This window comes from Protobothrops mucrosquamatus, unplaced genomic scaffold, assembly GCF_001527695.2.
Source record: "Protobothrops mucrosquamatus isolate PMUCROS unplaced genomic scaffold, P.Mucros_1.0 scaffold531, whole genome shotgun sequence".
NCBI classification, from domain to species: domain Eukaryota; kingdom Metazoa; phylum Chordata; class Lepidosauria; order Squamata; family Viperidae; genus Protobothrops; species Protobothrops mucrosquamatus.
The window spans coordinates 374,553-394,841 of NW_015386838.1; the positions used below are offsets into that span (position 1 = coordinate 374,553).

Below are 20,289 nucleotides of genomic sequence, written 5' to 3' on the forward strand. Positions count from 1 at the left end.
ACACATCACGTGACGCGGCGAGTTTGACACCCGGGATCTAGAGAGTTGGAAACTGCAAGTATAATAATTAAAATAGGTTCAGGTATTTCTTGTATGCAGTTTGTCACAACGAACACATTTTGTACTGAAACTGCCTATGTGATGGACAGTGAAGTAACACAATTTGCATTTAATAGATTTAAGTAAGGCTGAATAAATCTTCACCTTTATGTGACAAGCAGTCAAGACTGACAAGTAATGGTAGGCAGGTAAAAGTAAATGAATAGAAATTTGAATTGCCCTTGCCACTTATCTTGGTCTTGTATGTCGGGAATCCAGCTCAGGAGGGAGGCAGCTTGAATTTCACTATTCAGCCACTAAATGAAACTGTCTCCCTCAAAATGATAGTTCCACTACAGCAGTGATACATTTCCTCATTTTAATTAACCTAATGGTCTATTCACCCACAATACTTGGAGGTCTTTGTCATTACCCTGAATTAACATTTTCCTTCCATTAAATATCAGATAAAAGATACCAATTGCATGCCTGGTTTACAATTCATTTAATCAGTACCATTTTTTAAAACTCAGCAATAGCAATATACTTAAAGAATTCAAAGACCACAATGTATAACAGCCAAATTACTAATATACCTAAAAGAACACAAAAGGAAAGCGGTGGACACTGAATCTTATTACAGAATACTTTTTCGTCAATCACGCTATGATTCTAAATCCATTGTCAACATTCTAAAAGTATACAATGGTGGTGTTATTTTAGTAAATAAACTATTATCACGGTAGATGTGACATTCAAAACACCCTCTCAATTTTTGAATACTTTTAATCATTTTTCCCTCAAAGAAAAAGGATATGGAACTTTTTCTAACGAGGGTTTAGATTTTTCAAGAATGATGTCGACCTCAAATTCATTATTATCTAAAAATAGTAATGTATTTTTCATCTTTACCTCGCTTCAGTTGTCCTCCTGGTTTCCAACATTCCTTGCCACTACTTTGCAACATGCTTTAAATTTAAAATAATATTTAACAATATACTTTAAATCTGAGCTCATATGATTCAGAAGAGTCAAGAGGGTACATTGAAAAATGCATTAGATACACAATAGAATCTATATCTATCTTTTCCCTAATAGCATCTAATGTTCTCCTCCCAGAACTAATAGATTCCTATGTAACGGTGTTTTCCAACCTGGGTAAATAATAGATCTATTAACTTGAAGTCTCAGAATTCCAAAGCTAGCACAGCCATTGCTAAGAATGCTGGGAACTGCTCAGCTTAGGAAACGCTGCTATGAAAATTTTCATTAGAGATATGATTGATGCATATCAGGCAATTTTTCTTACTGTTTTTTATAGCTCAGAATTTCCAGGGATCCATCATCATTTGCCATATCTGATTATGGTCAAGGAAAGACACTAAACTTGCTAAGTATCTTCATATTCACATTATTGTGCACATTATTATAAAAATATCTTGAGAAGCAAAAAGGATAAGGATTATGAAAAAAAAAATCAATTAAGTTTTCTTTCTGGAATGCTCTGGTTCTGAGGAACCAAAGGACCATTCAGGCTGGCAATCAGCACAAAGATGAAAAGTGTTGCTTCAAATTTTCAAAAAGGTAGTTGAATTCCTTGCTTAGGAACTTCAATTAAAAAGTGCTATAGCTACAAATTAAGGAGACATGTACTTGGAAATCAGGGATGTAATTCTGTCTGCAACTTATGAGGCTGGCTAAAGTGGTAATTCACTTGATATAGTTCAAGAAATAATTATTATGAGCCAGCAAGCAATTTGTCTCATGTGCAAGGATACATTATGGCCATTTCTCTCGTCAAAAAAATAATAATGATAGTCCAACCAAGATAGGAATTGCCTCTTAATTTCATTGCTTCAGTACAGATATTTTAAATTAAACATCAAAAGATTTAAAATAGATTTCAAAGTAATATAGTGTGACAAATATTAATACATTTTGTTTGTTTCACAATTTTTATGTCATTGCCACAAAAATTAAGTCATTCATTATAACATTCATTGATATGTTGTGCATCTCAGTGCTGCAGAATACAAAGGAGAGGAGGATTACTGGGGAGAAAAAATGGACTAAATAGGCTTTGGAGATGGCATCCATTGGTCCCTTGGAATGCAAGAGTGAAATTGTTGCAACATACTTTAAATTTAAAGTAATATTTAACAATATACTTCTTTTCCAGTCGCAAGGGTTGGAGGATAGTCTGGATGCCAAAGTAATGTGCTCGTATACATGACTTGGGGACATTTCCAGTCATTTGTTTGGGTAATGTACATATAAAGCCCTTGGTCTGATCCAGCCTATTGTCTTTATGTTATTGTGTTATTGCAGATGAAGGGGAATGCTGCATGCACAAAGTTTTTATTGAAAACCTGTGATAAAGTATTTCCTGTTCGTTCAAGTTCTCCAGCATACTCTTACACATATTTAGTCAGAAAGAAACTATTATATGCAATGGCATGTTCTAGATAGGTTCATAAAACTGTGGTTTTAAATATATTTTTATATCCCTGAGCAGTGCTTCATCCACTCCATTTGGCCCAGTGAGTTTTTAATATCTTGAGATATTAAATCTTAAGATAATAACCGAAAGTTTCATTTATTTTTATGATAGGTTCAATAACCTGACTCGCAAAAGATGTTCTGCCATAGAGCCAATGTTTCCAAACTGCACTGTGGTGCTTCAGGGTGCTGCAGCAAGCTCACTGGGGCACTGTGGGATATGTTACATTTTTGAGGGAAACATAGCAGTACTCGACATCTGTCAGACAATGCCCAAAATATTACCTTGAGGTAGTTCACAGTTTTAGCTTAGGGGCCCTGTGGAAAAAATTACTGAAATACTAAGTGTGCCATAAAGCAAGAACATTTGCCATAGAGCATAATTTATAAACCATAATAGCTGGATTCACAAATCAAGCTAAATCAAAATTAAACAAATCACTTTATATGCAAATGAAGACACTAGCAATAATAATTAAATGCTATAGTTCTGATAAAAAATTTTGATAAAAAAAGTTAAAATCACATCAGCTAAATGAAACTGAAAAGGTCTGGTTAAAAAGAAAGTCTTAAATCCTTTTCTCAAAGCAGAAAGGTCACTCAGTCTATATTCTCCATAAAAGGCTCTCTCCATGTGTGCTGGACAAATAGAACTTGGAAAGTGAGTGCATTTTTAAGAGGATTTAATATCCAGACAAGCTCGTACTGAAATACACTCTGCCTAACGTAATTAAATATCAGCCACTTTTGCCTTTAAGGTCAAAAACAGAAACTTAAAAATTGTGCCAGGAAAATAAGTGACATCCAGAGTGCAACTTTCTAACATGCATGTAATACACTACAATATTTGTACCAGTCAGCAACAAAAACATTTCTATTAGCTAAAGCTTGCAGTCCCTTCCCGAAAGATACCCCTCACAATTTTACAGTCAGGAACATAAGTCAGGCATGGGTGACTCTGGTGAATACTATCCAGCTTAGGAATGATATCAGCTAATAATTGTAATTATGCAAAGCAAGCTGAACTCCAAACCAAGAACCTAGTTTCCTACTGACCAATGATGTGTCTACCTTAGCTGGATTTTAATGATAATTAAATGAATTTAATGAACGAAAATGATTGTTCATCTAGCTAAAATAATGCTAGCTATTCCATGTATAAGAAACTTCCAACATTAAGCACAAAACATTTATTTCTGTTGCTAAAGACATTTGCCTTCAACTGTAACTGTCATGGCAGGATAGAGCCCACCGTGTGAAGACCTCTTTTCTCAGAAACCTTTTGGCTTACATTTCCTGCTTTGCCTTGCTGTCCTAGTATAGGAAATCCTTGATTTACAACCATTCAGTTAGTGACCATTTGTGAAGTTACAATGGCACCGGAAAAGTGATTTATAACCGTTTTTCACATTTACAACCTTTGCATCATCTCCATGGTCATATAATCGAAATTCAGACGCTTAGCAACTGGCTCATATTTATGATGGTTGCAACGTCCTGGGGTCATCTGACCTTCCGACAAACAAAGTCAATGGGGATGCCAAATTCACATAACAATGGTGTTACTGACTTAACTGCAGTGGTTCACTTAACAACTGTGACAAGAAAGATTGAAAAATGGGGCACAACTCACTTAACAACTGTCTTGCTTAGCAACAGAAATTTTGGGCTCAATTGTGGTCATACATCGAGGACTACCTGTACAGCCACTTGGTACTTAGTATAATCATCTATGTTCCAGGAGAATGCCTTTACCCGGTGCCATCCCTACTAACCCCAGCATAGGAGAGGGACAGGAATCCCACAGCCTGGGTGCCTTACGGGCAAGAAGAATGTGAAAGGGAGTAAAAATGGAATCAGGGCCACCTTCTGGCACTTGTAGTTTATATGCACATAACTAGATAAATCATAACTAGATAAATCTACCTCGCCCTTTTTTGAGGGCGAGGTAGAGTTAGACAAGAATTGCAAATTTAAAATCAACTATTAAGAAAAAGAGAATGTGAGAATTCTTTATAGCTTCAGGTAATCACATATAAAAATCAATGGTAAATGAAATAAAAATACAATACACTAAAATCACGAGTAGCAGCTTAAAGGAGTCTCACCTAAAAAGTCATAAAGCTTGAGTGGGATCATAAGGGGATGATGTATCTGCTGCTCAAAGATCCCAAGAGGCATCAACTATACCAGAGGTCCCCAACCTTTTGGGCACTAGGGACCGGTTCTGTGGAGAGAGGTTTTTCCGCAGACCGGAGGGTGTGTGGTTTTGTGTGCTGACTGCATCTCGCAGATGGGGCTTTGCTTGTTTGTGCGGCCCAGTTGCTGGCATGCTGTGGCCCGGTATTAGTCCACGGACTGGGGGTTGGGGACCCCTGAACTATACAACCAATGACCTTGCATAGATCAAGACCACAGAGAAAAAGAAATAGAAAATAATATTTCGTAATCAAGCCATCTAGATGATTTTAGGTATTAGGTACTTTAGGTGCTTTTAATGTTGTTAATCAGCCATTTAAATAAGTTCTGTATGCAAGAAGCACATTACTAACTGAACCTAAGAAACATCACCGTCAAAAGATTGAGAAATAGTAAGGAGAAGCCTGTTTTGTATATTTTAATCAACAAACATACTGCATAAACTAAGCAATTAGTAATCATTATAACAGTGAGAAAATGGAAATTAAATCCACACATACTATAGACTGAACAAAGACTGTAAATTAAACAGGAAAGAGGAGCATAACTAACACATCATATCAATCTTTAATATCAGTTGATACAACTATATAAATCTGGGATGAAACATTATAATAAACTATTAGAATGATAATCACCTCTAAAAAAATATCATTATGTGCCAGCAATTGCACCTATCAAGGAATCTGAAATCCTTCAATAACAGTGTTTTCTGCAAAATATTTATAAATTGTAAGCCTCTCTGACTTCAATTGCTCAAAGAATTGAAAAAAAAAAGCAACCAAAATGGAAACAGAGAATTATATATGATACCATACAAGTGGACTTCTGCTTAGTCAATAAAATTTCCCATCACCTCGGCCAAAATCTCCAGATCCTGCTCTGAAGAATCTCCCAACTTCTAAAATTGAATTGGGTGGAAGTGACGTTGTTGGATGCAATCCTCAGATCTCAAAATTCAGATAATTATTTCTAAGTGAACTACTACTATAAAGCAAAGTATCAAGATGATGATGATGATGATATCTATTCATGTCCAACCCTTGGTGATTCTATGGGCCAGGCCTCTCCATATCTTCCAATCTTGCACTAAAAAAAGGTCCTTCTATAAAAGTGCAACATTTAAGAAACTGAACTTTTATATAAAAATTTTGGCATACTTTTCAATTCTGAGCAAAAATATTTCATATTAATCTTGTCACACAAGTCTTATTTATTTATTTTGTCAACTGTTTTGCAAGGCTATATATCTCGTTGATTTGTGGTTCCCAATGATTTCTTAGTATGCACTATGTACTTTTAATTACAAAGCAAAATCTAAAGCATGGTATAAAAATATCTAAACAATGAGTTACTCTTTTGATGTAAAAACAAGCAAACCAAATGTGTTTATTTTTTTGTAAATAAGATTCTCAACTCTTTATAAACATATTACCATGCCAGCACATTCTAACTCTGAGTAGCTTGATTATCTTTCTTAAATTGGTTTCACAGAATTTCTTAAGCATATTTTAATAATATCAAAATGAAGATTCTTCAGAAATATTCTAAAATAGTATGTATTTTATTTCCACCTGTCTAGGTATGGGAAATAGGCAAGTCATCTCTGTAATTCCTTCAGTTGTTCTATGTGAGGAAAAGAAGTTTTGAAGTCACTAGTTTATTAGAATCGCTGTTGCATCATGATCAACCAGCCTATAGACGAGAACATGCTAGACTCATTTTCAGTGATTTTATTTCAGAAAGTAAAGTCATTAGAAGCTTAATGTTAAGCTCAGTTTTCAAAATGGAACCAATGTAATGTTATAGCCAAATCAATGATAGCCCTCTAAAAAGAATTGTGTAGTAAATCTAAGCACTTTGTTCTTTAACAGCTTGCCATCTGTGAACATTTCCACCAGTTAAAAATAGATGGTTGACTGAAATGAAACCATTAGAATTACTATAGATTGTACGCGACAGATGGCTTGTTCGTGTAACAGTTCCAAGGAACATATTTGTTAACAACTTCTTTTAAGTTGCTGCTGTTGTCTACAGCCTAACAAAATATCTAAACCACTCAATCGTATTTATTTCTTCTTTAACTATAAATGAGGGGAATACCTAAAGGCAATAAGAATTTTGACAAAGCTTGAGAAATTCAGATAGTTTGCTATCTAAGCATATGTAAGTAGTTTCCCATTGCCTTCCCCTGGATTACTTTATTGACTTTAGAATGTCACCTACAAACCTTAAATTTCTAACCATTCAGGTCCAGTGCTGCTTAGCTCTTTATTTTAAATTACTGAGGTCTGGATGGGTGCTGCAACTGGCTGGGGACTACCTAAAGTAATTTGAATAATAACATTGTACACTTAACTCAGAATCAACATGGAACTCCAAATCATCACAGACACCGAACAGTTCCAATTCTGTCAAAGTGTAAATATCCTACTTGAACCATTCTCCATGTATAAGAGAAAGCTAGGGAAAGGAAGGAAGATGTCCACATGTCAAGATTTTAATCTGAAACCCCGCTGATACTTGGCAAAGGACTCTAAAGTGCAAGGAAAGTCTTTAACGAAGTAGAATTTACCAGTACTATATTCCTCGTGTATAGTTCATTTCAATTACCTGTTCAATAGCTCCCTTGTATCTAATTTTACTTTATTTTGGCATAGGCACTTAGTGCCTTGTATCTCATACAAAGGCCTTGCAAGGAGTAATAGTGATATATTTCATTGTACAGTGACTGAAATTGTTTAGAAATTTTAAAAAACATTGCAAGTGCCTTGAACGTCCAAGCACGGCCTAACAAATTCTAATTGTTCCATACTACCAGAAATGGAGAGAAAAAATAATAAATGGCACCACAATAATAGGAAGACATTAAGTGAAATTATACTAAAATGAAAGCACTTCTCTATTGCACTTCAACATAGGACAAAGTCATTTTAATCATGTTTTATACTACAGTGTCAAAGTTATTACCTTATAACCTTGTGTATGCATATTACAAAAATCATCCATTTATGTTACAGCGAATTACTTTGGGTTAACTCTCAGAATTCAGTACCTGAAACAAATCTCAAGAGACAAGACACTCATTAATCATAATTTTCAAATATTAAAGCCGAAACACAAAGCCTTCTTCACAGTTTGAAACTTCAGGTGATCAAATATTATTGAACACCATCTGCACAAAACTGCATACCCCTACTCTCAATTCCAAATAGAATTTACTGGCAAAAGCTACAATGATAGATGGTGTTTACAGATCTGAATAGTGGAGGTGGGGAAGGCAAACCCTTGACAAAAAACATGAAAGTATTATTCCATGTGGAAAAAATATTAAGCCTTTCAACTTCTAAGCTCTAAGCCAGGGACTCCAAAACTGTTTTGTCTGAAGTTTTGGAAGAGAAATAGAATGTATATATTTCTTAATAGCCATTTATCTTCCCCACTCCTTGTGACTCTCAGCACAAAAAGCATTCTATAAATGAGAGATAATGGGCAAATACAAATAGTTAACATATCGTGAGGTGCTAGAATTTGGTTAAGGGGTATACAAAATACAGTCAAGAATATTTGGTTGGTGGCTTTCTTATTTACCCTTATCAGAAAGTTTTAAAGCAGACAAAAGAGTTTGTAAAGTAGACAAAGAACAGATTTTGAAATAGAATTGTGTACAAATGTGATTGCCAAACGATATAAACTTGTATTGAAATTTGAAACAGAAGAAAAATAAGCGAAAGATAAACCTATGATAAAATGGGTTAAAATGTTGGTTATAATACACAGTTAGAACAAAGGAAAATATATGGTTGAAAGGATTGAAATAATCCTAAAGAGAATGTTGGTATATGACAGAACTCCCCAACCTTTCCAGCTTGGCGGCCCGGAATGAAAGGGAGGAGCATGCATGCACAAACGGGTCACTGGCGCCCGTGCAAACGGGTTGCTGGTGCCCATGTGCATGCGGGCCGCTAGCACTCATGTGACGCTGATGATGGTGCTAGCGCACCTGCGCATGCACAAATAGGGCTGCTGGCGCCCATGCAGCAGCACTACCGTGAGTGGGGGGCTCGCCAGCTATTCCCGCGGCCCAGTGGCCAAGAGGCCACGACTTGGTACCTGGCTGCAGACCATAGGTTGGGGACCCCTGGTGTATGACACAAGAGTAATTGTTTAGAATGCATAAAGGCACTTTGCATTTCTGTTGGAAATTTGAACAAGAAGGGTTGTGATCCACAGCTTTTTTGCACATCCACCAAGCATCATATAGATGTTACGATGCTTGGTGGATGTTCCAAAAAAGTGGATGTGGATGTGCAAAAAAGTTAGAAATTATCTACTTTTTATGATGCTTGGTGGATGTGCAAAAAAGCTAGAAATTTTGGATTTAAATGCATACACTGATTCAGAGGTTTTAAAGATTAATATATATAATTGACACAAGAATTCTTCTACTTGGGATTTATGGACAACAAATTGGAAAAAAAGACATGGAACTTAGTTGTTGTATATAATCGCAGTGACATTATTGAATGCACAAAGACGGAAAGATTTGTCAATACCTACAATGGAGGAATACTTAAAGATGATAGAACTTGCTAACATGACCCAATTGACTTGTCTGGTTAGAGAAAGAACAAAATCTATGTTTATTGCTGACTGGAAACCCCTATAGACTTTTTGCATAAAACAGAAAAAAATAAACTTATGGTTTATGATTTTAATAGTTAGATAGGATAGATTATAGAAGAAAAAGAGTCACCGTGTGATTTTAAAGAAAGAGGTAAATTTATATATGTACTTATAACTGTTATAGAGAAGATTGGAAGCCATATCTTCTTCTTCTTTTTTTTCTTACTCTCTCTCCTCAATTTTTTTTTCCTCCCCCCCCCCCATTTTACTCTACATTAGTGTGTATGAGTTTTTATCTTTGTTTTTAAGACTTCCAATAAAATTATATTTTTAAAAAAATCTCTTCCTCCTGACAGGGAGGGAGCAAGGGAGGAAGGAAACAAGGAAGGGAGGAAGGAAGACCAGATTTAAAGTTTCTAGAAAATGATAACTTTTTTCAGTTACTTTAAGAAAGATACACTTTAAGGTAAAGTTACTGAGATTCATTGCAATAATAAAGATATCAGTGAGAAGCTACTAGGACATTTTCTGCTCATACAATATATATTACATATATATTTCAGCACATAAAATCTATGAGTAACAAATCTTGATGTTGCTGATAGCAAACAATGTTTAGCAAAAGTTATGATAGCATATTTGTATTCCATTCATTAGCAACTTGCTTGGAGTCTGGCATATATTGAAATATTAAAAAATAAAGTGATCTTGACTGCTGTACGGATTATTAAACATAATAATGGATACAGATATACACTACCAGACAATAAGACATTAGAAACAGATCTAGTTCTGCTGGCAGATATCTGGATTATTTACAATAGATTAATTCAATTCCTACATATTTGACAACAGCGGCAATAAAATAACCTACCTCCTGCTAAGCAGCCCCAAATTATACTGTTGAAATGTAGAAATCAGTTTTGATAAGCAGTCAATTTCTGACTGAGAACACTGACAGCTGTTCAGTTCTGGCACTCAGAACAAATCCCAAGCTTTAGAAACTCTTAATTCTAACTGTATATGTTGTACACATGGGTTTTAGGATTTATTGGAATACTAGCATACCCTCTGATTTTAAGGTAGTATATCTAATGTTGTGGGATTCTTCTTTTATAACATTTGTTTACCATATGTTCTTTTTTTTAAAAAAAAAAATGTTTTGTGATCTGTGCAATGTCTGCTCTTCCTTGGGTCTGCCTTGGCTTTTTGGAAGTAGCAACATACATTTCTTTCGGCTTTCCTCCAAAAGGTCAAGAAGAAGACAAAGAGGATTTAACAACATAGTGTCGTACCAATGGCTGGACTATCTTTTTTATAAGCTACTGGTATAGAGCAGAAGGTTAATGATTATGTTAGTTTTAGTTCAAAAACATCTAGAAAGTTCTGGATAATATATGATTATGAGGTGAAGCGATGGGATAATGTTTCTCTTGCCCTGCTATGACTTTTGGCAAGGCAGGAAAAGAAACAGCTTCTTACTTTCAAAACTTTTCTTTCTAATTGAGAGGTAAGAGACGTATTCATCCTCAATAGCAATAGCAATAGCACTTAGACGTATATACCGCTTCACAGGGCTTTACAGCCTCTCTAAGTGGTTTACAGAGTCAGAATATCGTCCCCAACAATCTGGGTCTTCATTTTATCGACCTCAGAAGGATGGAAGGCTGAGTCAACCTTGAGCCGGTGAGAATCGAATTGCCAAACTGCTGGCAGCCGGGAGTCAGCAGAATTAGCCTGCAGTCCTGCATTCTAACCATTGCGCCACCACGGCTCATCCGACAGCTTGCCAATAAATGGCTGGCCATTGTTATATTTATTTGGGCCCCTGATTTATCCTTTCTCTATTATCTCTCTAATGTACCATATTCAACATGATACAATTGAAGACTGAATTGGAAGTTCTATGAATTTAGCTGCCTTTAATAAAATTCAACTTCAGGTCCATTTATCAAAATATGTACTCATAAAATTATATTTTATACTTTAGCAACTATAAATTGAAAGGGATATACCCTACTAAATGCTTTTTGCATTTGGACACCATCATGCAAAAATGTTGAAGTGAAAATGTGTGACGGTTTTCTACAATTTTCAAGTACAAAGTTGATGAATCAAACTGCCAAAGGGTTTGCAAGAAGAAACTGTTTTATTGTGCTTATGTTTCCTAGCAACAAATATCTTCTCCATCAGAACAAGATGATTCTGTATACAGTCTGTTCATGTTCAGGGGCAACTATATGTCAAGCAAAGCAATGTGGACACACATGGCTTTCTGAACAGAAATAGTAGACATGTGCAAAATGTTTCAACCTCAATATTCTAACCTCATAGCAGATGTGTTGAATTTTCTGAGCATGGAATAAAGTGTTGTGATTTAAAACATCAAACAAAGTTTCACTGTTTTGAGGGATGCTGTTTTAAGTGCTCCAACTGTTCCAAGCAAAAACAGTTTGGCTATAGTTTTGTAACAAGTAAATGGACTGTAATTTTCTAGGCCTTTTCCAGCCTAGCAGGGACTAGTCATGACTTTTCTGCTATTAATTTAGGCTGGATGGGTAATATGGGAGGGGAATGTTAAGAGGGAAGCAGTTAAGACGGACAATAGACGGCTCACGATTGTACAACTGCTAGCCTATCGGGTAAATTATTGTTTTGTTTAAAACAAAACAAAGCCTTTGTTAAGTCAAAGTTAAGAGTTCCTGAGGTAGGTGACTTCTAGGAGCTTGTTCTGCTCTTCATTCTGCAGATAAGCAATGCAAAGGTCATGTGTGAATGTGCACACATAAGTGTGACTAATTCTGCAGAAGCAATGTACCTCTTCCTAAACTCTTGCTTGGTTTAATTTTACTGGGCATGCCCACCCTAGGCTTGATCCCAGCTCTTCTTCTACTGCTAATGTTATTCATGCAATCAAGAACCAGTAGCTTCCTTTTCACTTTTTTTCTCATTTCTGCTTGTACACAAAGCCACAAAGCAAGGAAAAACATCAGCAAGAACAATGCACTTACACTTGTCAGGCAAACTGTAAAAAAAGCAGAGTCTATATGAAACTAGCCAAGGGCATTTAAAGAAAATCAAAACAATTAGGAAGCTGCATAGAGAAGATGTACTAACTGAAAATAAAATTCAAAAGAACGTTCATTGAATATTCTCTTTTGTCATCCAGTGAATATTCTGCAGTGATCCAGAAGGTTTATATTAAGAAACTGAAAAGACCTCTGTTCTTTCTGTTATGGTAGACAGGGCTGGGGTTTTTTTCATTACAGATGCTAATAATCTAAATTATCTAAAATAATATACAAATATTTTTTGGTGGGAGACTTCCTATTGTTTCCTATGGGGATTTATCTTAATGTTTTCCAAAAGAATGTTTTCTAAGCCATATACTTAAGTAAATTTTTGTAATTTACGAACAAATACCATTTGGTGTGTGCTACAACTTCATCTATTCTTACAGACCTGCAAGGGTAAACAGAGGGCAGTGTTAAATGATCATAACTCAAGGAGTAGTTGTAATAAGTTGAATGCAGTGGGAATGGGCTTCTTAAGCCGCACATGTGTTAAAACAAGGGGGAAAAGAATCAGGAATTAACAGGTGTTAAATCAGTTGTTCTCAACCTTTTTAATGCCGCGACCCCCAACCAGTCGTAAGTCGAGGACTAAACCGGTCGTAAGTCAAGGACTACCCAACCGGTCGTAAGTCGAGGACTTTCCCTGCCCGGGAGCGCTGCGCATGCGTGGTTCCACCCCCTGCGCCGGCCGAGGCGTAGCTGGCAAGCGGCAGAGACGGAGCAGGCCGACCACCAGCTGGCCCAGCTCAAGGGAGGTAAGGCACCCGTCGGAAAAGGGGAAAAAAATGGCGGACAACCTTGCTTGGCGACCCCCGTGAAATGGTCGATCGACCCCAAATGGGGTCGCGACCCATAGGTTGAGAACTGCTGTGTTAAATAAATGTGGATTGAATAGAAAAGCAAGTGGCCAATATGAAAGGATCACATTGAGTTGATTTGTTCATATAACCAGAAGGAATGAGGACAAAATCATAAAACAAATATATGAAAGATGAGTAAATGGGCTGAAAGAAAGAAAAAAAACACTTTTTTTTGCTCATGTCTATTTCACAGGAGTCTTCCTGGACTGGCAGTTTGCACCGGGGCCAGCCTAAATAAGGTTTAATGGCATTTAAGGGGAGGAGGGTTGAACTTTGCCTTCTTGTGCCTACATAACAATTCCAGACTAATTCCCTACTTGACTCTCCCTCGGACTCAGCCAGTCTTTCGTTCTTTTACCAAGATAAACTAAGGAATTAGAACATAGCATAAGGTCCGAATTCTTGTAATTTTAGATTATTTCTGAGATTCAATGACATCAAGTCTAATCTAGTATTATACAACTTAGAATAAAATTAAAAAAACAACTTAATTAATAAATCTTGAATCCCATACAAAATGTCATTTTTTCCCTGAATATTAAATAGTTTAAGGGTCTTATTTGATTTATTTCCCTTTTTCAAGAATCTCCTTAGTGAGAAAATATACAGCTTGTAAAATTCATACATAATAGGCACCAAAGATTTGTATCAGTTAAGAGATAAAGCCTCCCTAAAAATTTTAACTTTAGCTAACAGTTATTTCTGTTTATATGTATGTTATAATTGGGCATTATCAGAGATGGCATAACTGGATTTCTGCTTTGTGGAGGGAAAAAAATCTTCTGCCATTTCTGATTCCATCTGTTTAATAAAATCCTTATCACTTAGCAAACATCCAGTCTTTAAGTAGTTCTTGACTGTATTCATATTTGAATCACATAAAGCAATAAACTTCACAGAAGCCTGAATTGTATTGGTATTCATATCACGTACTTTAATTTTAGAATATCAAATGGCATCAGGAAATAATCTAGCCAAAAAAGAATTCCTATGTGCAAAGAAAAGAAAGTATATTCCAACTGGAGTGGATTAATGGAACACTAAATAGCACTAAATTAAATTGAGACATGCAATGTAACAAGCTTAATATATAGATGTTAGGGGAAAATACGTACTTTTTCTCAGGAATATGAGATGAATCCAAAACAACTCTGACAACAAGGGTTAAAATATAGTCTTTTCTATGTTTTTCAACAGCTTAGAACAGACATGTCAAACCTGTGACATCACGTGATGTCGCACAACGTATTGGGACAGTTTTGCCATTGCCGGCAATGGGGTGGGCGCGGCTTCTGCCAGCAGTTTGACACCCCTGGCTTAGAAGATCTGTTAATTAAAATCATAAAACTTTTTGATACAGAGCCAGTTTGGTGTAATGGTTAAGGTGCTGGTCTAGAAATCAGAACACAATGAGTTTTAGTCCTCCTTTAGGCAAGAAAGCTGGTTTTGTGTGACTTTGGACCACTTACTCTATCACCACTCGACCCACTTCCTAGGTTGGTTGTTGTGTGGAAAATAGGGAGCTGCTTTGAACTAACAAATAAAAACAAGATAAAATAATAATAATCCCCACCAAAGGAATGGTAATTCCTCTCCCAGACGTCCTCCTAGTCTACACATCCTGCATCTATTTCCTATCCTAGTGTAGCATCTTGGTAATTTTCTGCCTTACCACCTACCTTCTAGAAAATCTCCTGTACTTGTAGCCTAATATGTGATTAGAGATTCCAGGAATTTCTATCCTATCCTAGTATGGGACAAATAAATCTGGCAAGAGGTAAAAATCAAACTATTTCTTTTAAAAAAGGAATTGAAGAAATATATGAAACCCAATTTAAAAAATCTGTACAAAGTTCCCAGTAGACCACAAGACACTGCTCGTCCACTATAATTAATGACCATGGGAGAACGATGGCTTTCATCTTAAATATCAGCTCCCAAGAAATTAAAAGGTAGAAAAGTAAATCTTGAACTCAATCTAAAATTACACAGAATGCCCTACTTGTACAGAGAAAAAAGATAAGAGAGAATAAGGCTTCCAAAGCATAAAGACAAAATAAATTAAAACAACACAATCTCTAACTAGAGCAGCGGTCTTCAAACTTGGCCCTTTTATGACTTGTGGACTTTAACTCCCAGAATTCCTCAGCCAGCACAAGTCATAAAAGGGTCAAGTTTGAAGACCTCTGAATTAGAGCAATTCTTTGTTCCTTAGAAGTTACTTCAATGCTGTACTATAACAAAGTTCTCTGGTTTTTTGGCTTCATGGTATATGGCAGACATGTCAAACTCGCGACATCACATGACGTCGCGCAACGTATCGGGACGGTTTTGCCATTGCCGGCAATGGGGTGGGTGCAGCTTCCGGATGACGCGTCCGGCCTGTGGGCCAGCAGTTTGACACCCCCTGGTATACGGTAATCTCAGCCACTCATCAGAGCAATTGGGCTGAAGATACTCTCCACTTATTTTCTTAACTCAGACACAAAACTGCTTGCTCCATACCTCCTTCTACCTCTAGTTTTAAAAGAACACAGTTTTGTCCCATCCAAAAAATGAAATAGTAGGGAATCTCCTGAGTGTATGCTATAAAACCCATGACTGAGAAAAGATGTGTATCAAACTCTGATACTGCCTGGCATTTAACTGACAGAGTGATTGTAGGATTGTGCACGATGATTGCCTATTTACATCATTCTTCATCTCATTAATAATACAAATTTAACAAACCTACTCCCACATTCCACAATTCTGGCCATCTAAAGCTTATTACAGTATAAAGATGTTAATTAAGAGTTTAGGAGGGATAGATCACTTCCCAATGACAAAGATTTAGTCTATCAGCATGAATAATAAGGTGCTTAATAATAATACTTCAGGTTCAAGTCAAGATATCACTACCGGTTCTATGCCTTCATTTCAAAGTTTTACAAAGCTGACCGTAACAAAAACGAACCGGTTGGCATTAAAAGTCATCATAAAAAATGACTGTGAATATTAAGGCTGCCATTAACAGAAGAGTTCTAATTATAGAGTGTACAGTAAAATGGAAGTGGTGTAGAATATGAACAAAGAGTTTATTATAAGCGTGCACAAAAATGGGAAAAATGTTTTGTCTTCAACTTGGAACAAACCATTCTGTTCCAGAAGTTCTCCTAAATCAGCGTTTTTGCTGCTGGGGGCTCTTTCATGATTTGCAACAAGTGAGACCTTGGAATGCTTTGAATGTTCCAGGATTTGGATGAAATAAAATCTGGAGAGGGAGTAAAGCAAAACCAGTGTTGTTGCCTTTTCTTTCCTCAACAGCTTCCAGTTCAGTCTATCTATCCCATTAACCTGTCCCCACCTCCATCTTCCCAGTACCTTCCTTTCCCATTCTCCACTCCACTACCAGTGGCTTTTTCGCTGCTCTCTTTCTTCCCCCACACCCTCACTCCTACTTGGATGAAAACAATGCCATTTTGTTCTGTACGTGGACCCCTGCTGAAAATATCAATTGGGCACAGATCAACCTGCACCAGTTGCTCTATATATACAGAATGGTTCACACATACAGTAGAACCAATAGGAAAGAACACCAGCTAGCTGTCAGAAGTTATGCTCAGTACAGGTAGTCCTCAACTTACGACCACAATTGACCCCAAAATTTCTGCTGCTAAGCGAGGCATTTGTTAAGTTAGTTTTGTCCCATTTTACAACCAGTCTTGCTACAGTCGTTAAGTGAATCGCTGCAGTTGTTAGTAACATAGTTGTTAAGTGACTTTGACTTCCTCATTGACTTTGCTAGTCAGAAGCTCACAAAAGGTGATCGCATGACTCTGGGACACTGTAACCATCATAAATATGAACCAGTTGCCAAGTGTCTGAATTTTGATCACATGACCATAGGGATGCTGCAATGGTCGTTAAGTCATAAGTCCCTTTTTCTCAATGCCATTGTAACTCAAATGGTCACTAAATGAACTGTTATAAGTTGAGGACTACCTGTACTTCTGACTTGCACAACACAGAGACAGACTTAACCTTAGTTTCAACTAGGAAACTGTGAGCATCCTAGACCTAGCTAAGCCCAAAAATGCTAAAGGATTCCTGGAAGCCTGGCACTCACACAAATCAGCCATCAACAAGCTCACAGAGATAAACAACACCTGCATATCATTCAAAAGAGACAATCAAAAAGCTAAAAAGAAAACAAAAAGACCAAAATTGTTCCTTGCCAGCAATCAATACCCAGATAAACAGAGATTATTACCAGGATTAACAACAGACAAACAACCAAACACAACAGCCTAATCAAAGAACTACCAAGAACACTCCCACCAATGTGGACAGGGCAAGCTATTAACAGAAAGCAAACCCCACCCGCTTCTAGCATTGATGATGTTACCTAGTTGAATAATAAAACACCTGCAAGAAAATAATCCAGTTCAGAGAGCATTAAGGATCCCACAATAGAGTAAAACTTTTTCACGTGACTATAATTTCTAAGCTTAAAATACTTCAATGCTGCAAGCTAAATCTACCCAGCTGAAATCAGCCTTTTCCTGACTGGATACAAAGCTGATATTTGTGAACAGAAAACAAGTAAGGGACCACAGAGAATCCAGCAAATTAGGAAGAAAAAAAATACATACGGCCAGAGCTTTTGATAGTTTGGTTCTGTAATTGTTCAGGACAATGGTAACAAAATCCTGCTGAGGAACACAGGCATATCCACCAAGCAAGTAAACTTTTCTTACACGAACTAAATCCACAGCATCACAGAAAGAGACCTGTTTAAAAAAAAAAAAGTATGAACCATAAAAAGAGTAGACTACAATTTTATTTCAATTAATTATACAAAAAGCACTATTCAAAACTACAATAAATCACTTTTATCCAGCCTAGAGTTGGATAATAACCTAGTGCCAGCCAGCCAGCCAATACATCATTTGACTTTTTGAGGTATGAGTGATGGGTCCTACAATCCAAAACATCTGGAGAATTAAAATAAATTAATTTTAAAAACCCAGAAAATAAATGTTTGATTTCAAGCCATGTGATGTGGAATTACAATCTAGTTTTCATCGGATTATGTTGAAACTAATTTTATCAGCCATGCTGGCTGGAAATTCTAGGCACACAGTCCTGATATAACCTGGATTAGGGATAACTAAATTAAGAATATCTAGATCAGGCTTGTCAAACTCGCTACGTCACGTGACGTTGTGCGACGTATTGGGACTTTTTCCCCATTGCCGACAATGGGGTGGGCGCGGTTTCGGCGTGACGCATCCGGCCCGCAGGCCGGCAGTTTGACATGCCTGATCTAGATGTCATAAGGTATGTATTATATAACTTCATGAATTTCTATGTAAATTGGCATGATTGCAAATTGCTGATCAGATATTTTCATTTCACAAAAGATACATATTTAAAACTAAATATGTTGATTAGCATGCAAATGCATCAAAATGACCCACATTGTTTTAGTACACATTACTTCTGACAGTCTCTCCTAAGACAAATAGAGACCAATGAAGATGGCCACATGAATCTGGTTGGGATATCACACACAATGTTTAGGAGGGTGGGGTCATATCACAAGATAGCACATTACTAATATATAGGAGCCAAAGTATAACCAAAGAAGGGTTTCTGTTATTTTCAGATACTAAAATTATTTCTAAATTATTTCTAGAACTCAGAGAAATCAAGTCTGCTTCCTGAAGTAGGACACAAGACCTTGTTGAATGTATTAATTAGTTCTGTGAAGCAGATCTGAAGTAGTACTTGTAAGTTCAAATTTCAGCAAATGCTTCTTCAGACAAAATGCAACTCTTTCTTAAATGTAAATTACATTTCAATAGCCTGACACTGTACTTTCACCCTGGAAAAATATTCATAAAGTTTTAGCACAGATATTGACAGTTTACTGTAGTATTAGGATATAGATCAGTACAAGTAGTCCTTGAGTTTTGACCACTTATATAGAAGAGCAGGTAGAGCTGGAGGGTGGAGTTAATTGTGTCATCCCTTTGGAACTGTTACATTGCCACAAAGAATCCACATCCAGCCTCTCTTGAATTCAGTTGACCCTTATCTAGCACTGACCATTTAAAGCTGACCATTAGTTCACTAGATTTTTATGTGTGGGCTTGAATAATAAATCTTCTGAACTGAAACTGAAGGTGTGGTCCTGATCCTTTGCACCTGACAATTCATTCAGCAACCATTGAAAGTTACAGCAGCACTGAACAAATGGTTCCTGAAGTTACAGCCATTACAGCCACCAGTCACATGACCAAAACCTGGTTGCTTGGCTGCCCGCCTGCACTTATGACTGCAGCGGTGCTTCAACTCTCCCTACCTGCCTATCTCCCACTACCTGTGCCCTTTTGGCCTCCTGTACTCCGCAGGCCCAGCCGCCTTGTGCTCTGCCATCCCAGCTGACTTTTGCCATCTTCTTGCTCCCATTGCTGGGCTGATCCAGGCTGATGCAGCTGCGGCTTCACAGGGCAGTTACAGTTTCATGCTGCGCTGCTGGGTCAGGGTGGCTGCAGCTTTCCACAGTGGCTGCGGCTTCATGCTGTACAGAGGCTGAGGGGTTTCTTACAGCCTTAGAGCTGCGGCATGCCAAGAAGCCCCTGCACCATAGCTTTGCAACCAGCCACCGAGCTACGTGGCTGGGACTCTTGCTGCCCTATAAGGCAGGGAGCAGGCTGGCCAAAAGGGCGTAGGTAGAAGGAAGAGGCAGTTGGGGGGAGTTGAAGGGGAGGCAACAGTCCTTACCTGTTATAATAAACTTTATTATGGTCGTAGACCAGCAATAGCCATCACTTTTTACAATATATTAAATAATAATAATAGTAAAAATAGTACTAACATTAATAGTAAATAATAACATCCCTGTTAAGAAAATACATGTTCTCAAAATGTTAGGGTCACTCCCTAGTTTACGTGAGTGGATAGCCGATTAATGTGTGAGTAAATATAATGTTCCAAACATTATT

At 37.0% G+C, this 20,289-nt stretch overlaps 1 protein-coding gene across 1 annotated transcript in view; it reads right to left on the reverse strand.

Annotated features, from left to right (window-relative positions):
- Positions 1-20,289, reverse strand: part of LOC107288327 (DNA primase large subunit) — a gene marked incomplete at its 5' end in the record, with an annotated part of 77,913 nt that overhangs the window by 43,833 nt on the left and 13,791 nt on the right. The window contains one exon of the mRNA XM_015816937.1: positions 17,932-18,069. Within this exon, the coding sequence (XP_015672423.1) occupies positions 17,932-18,069 (138 nt within the window). The remainder of the gene's footprint in view (positions 1-17,931; positions 18,070-20,289) is intronic.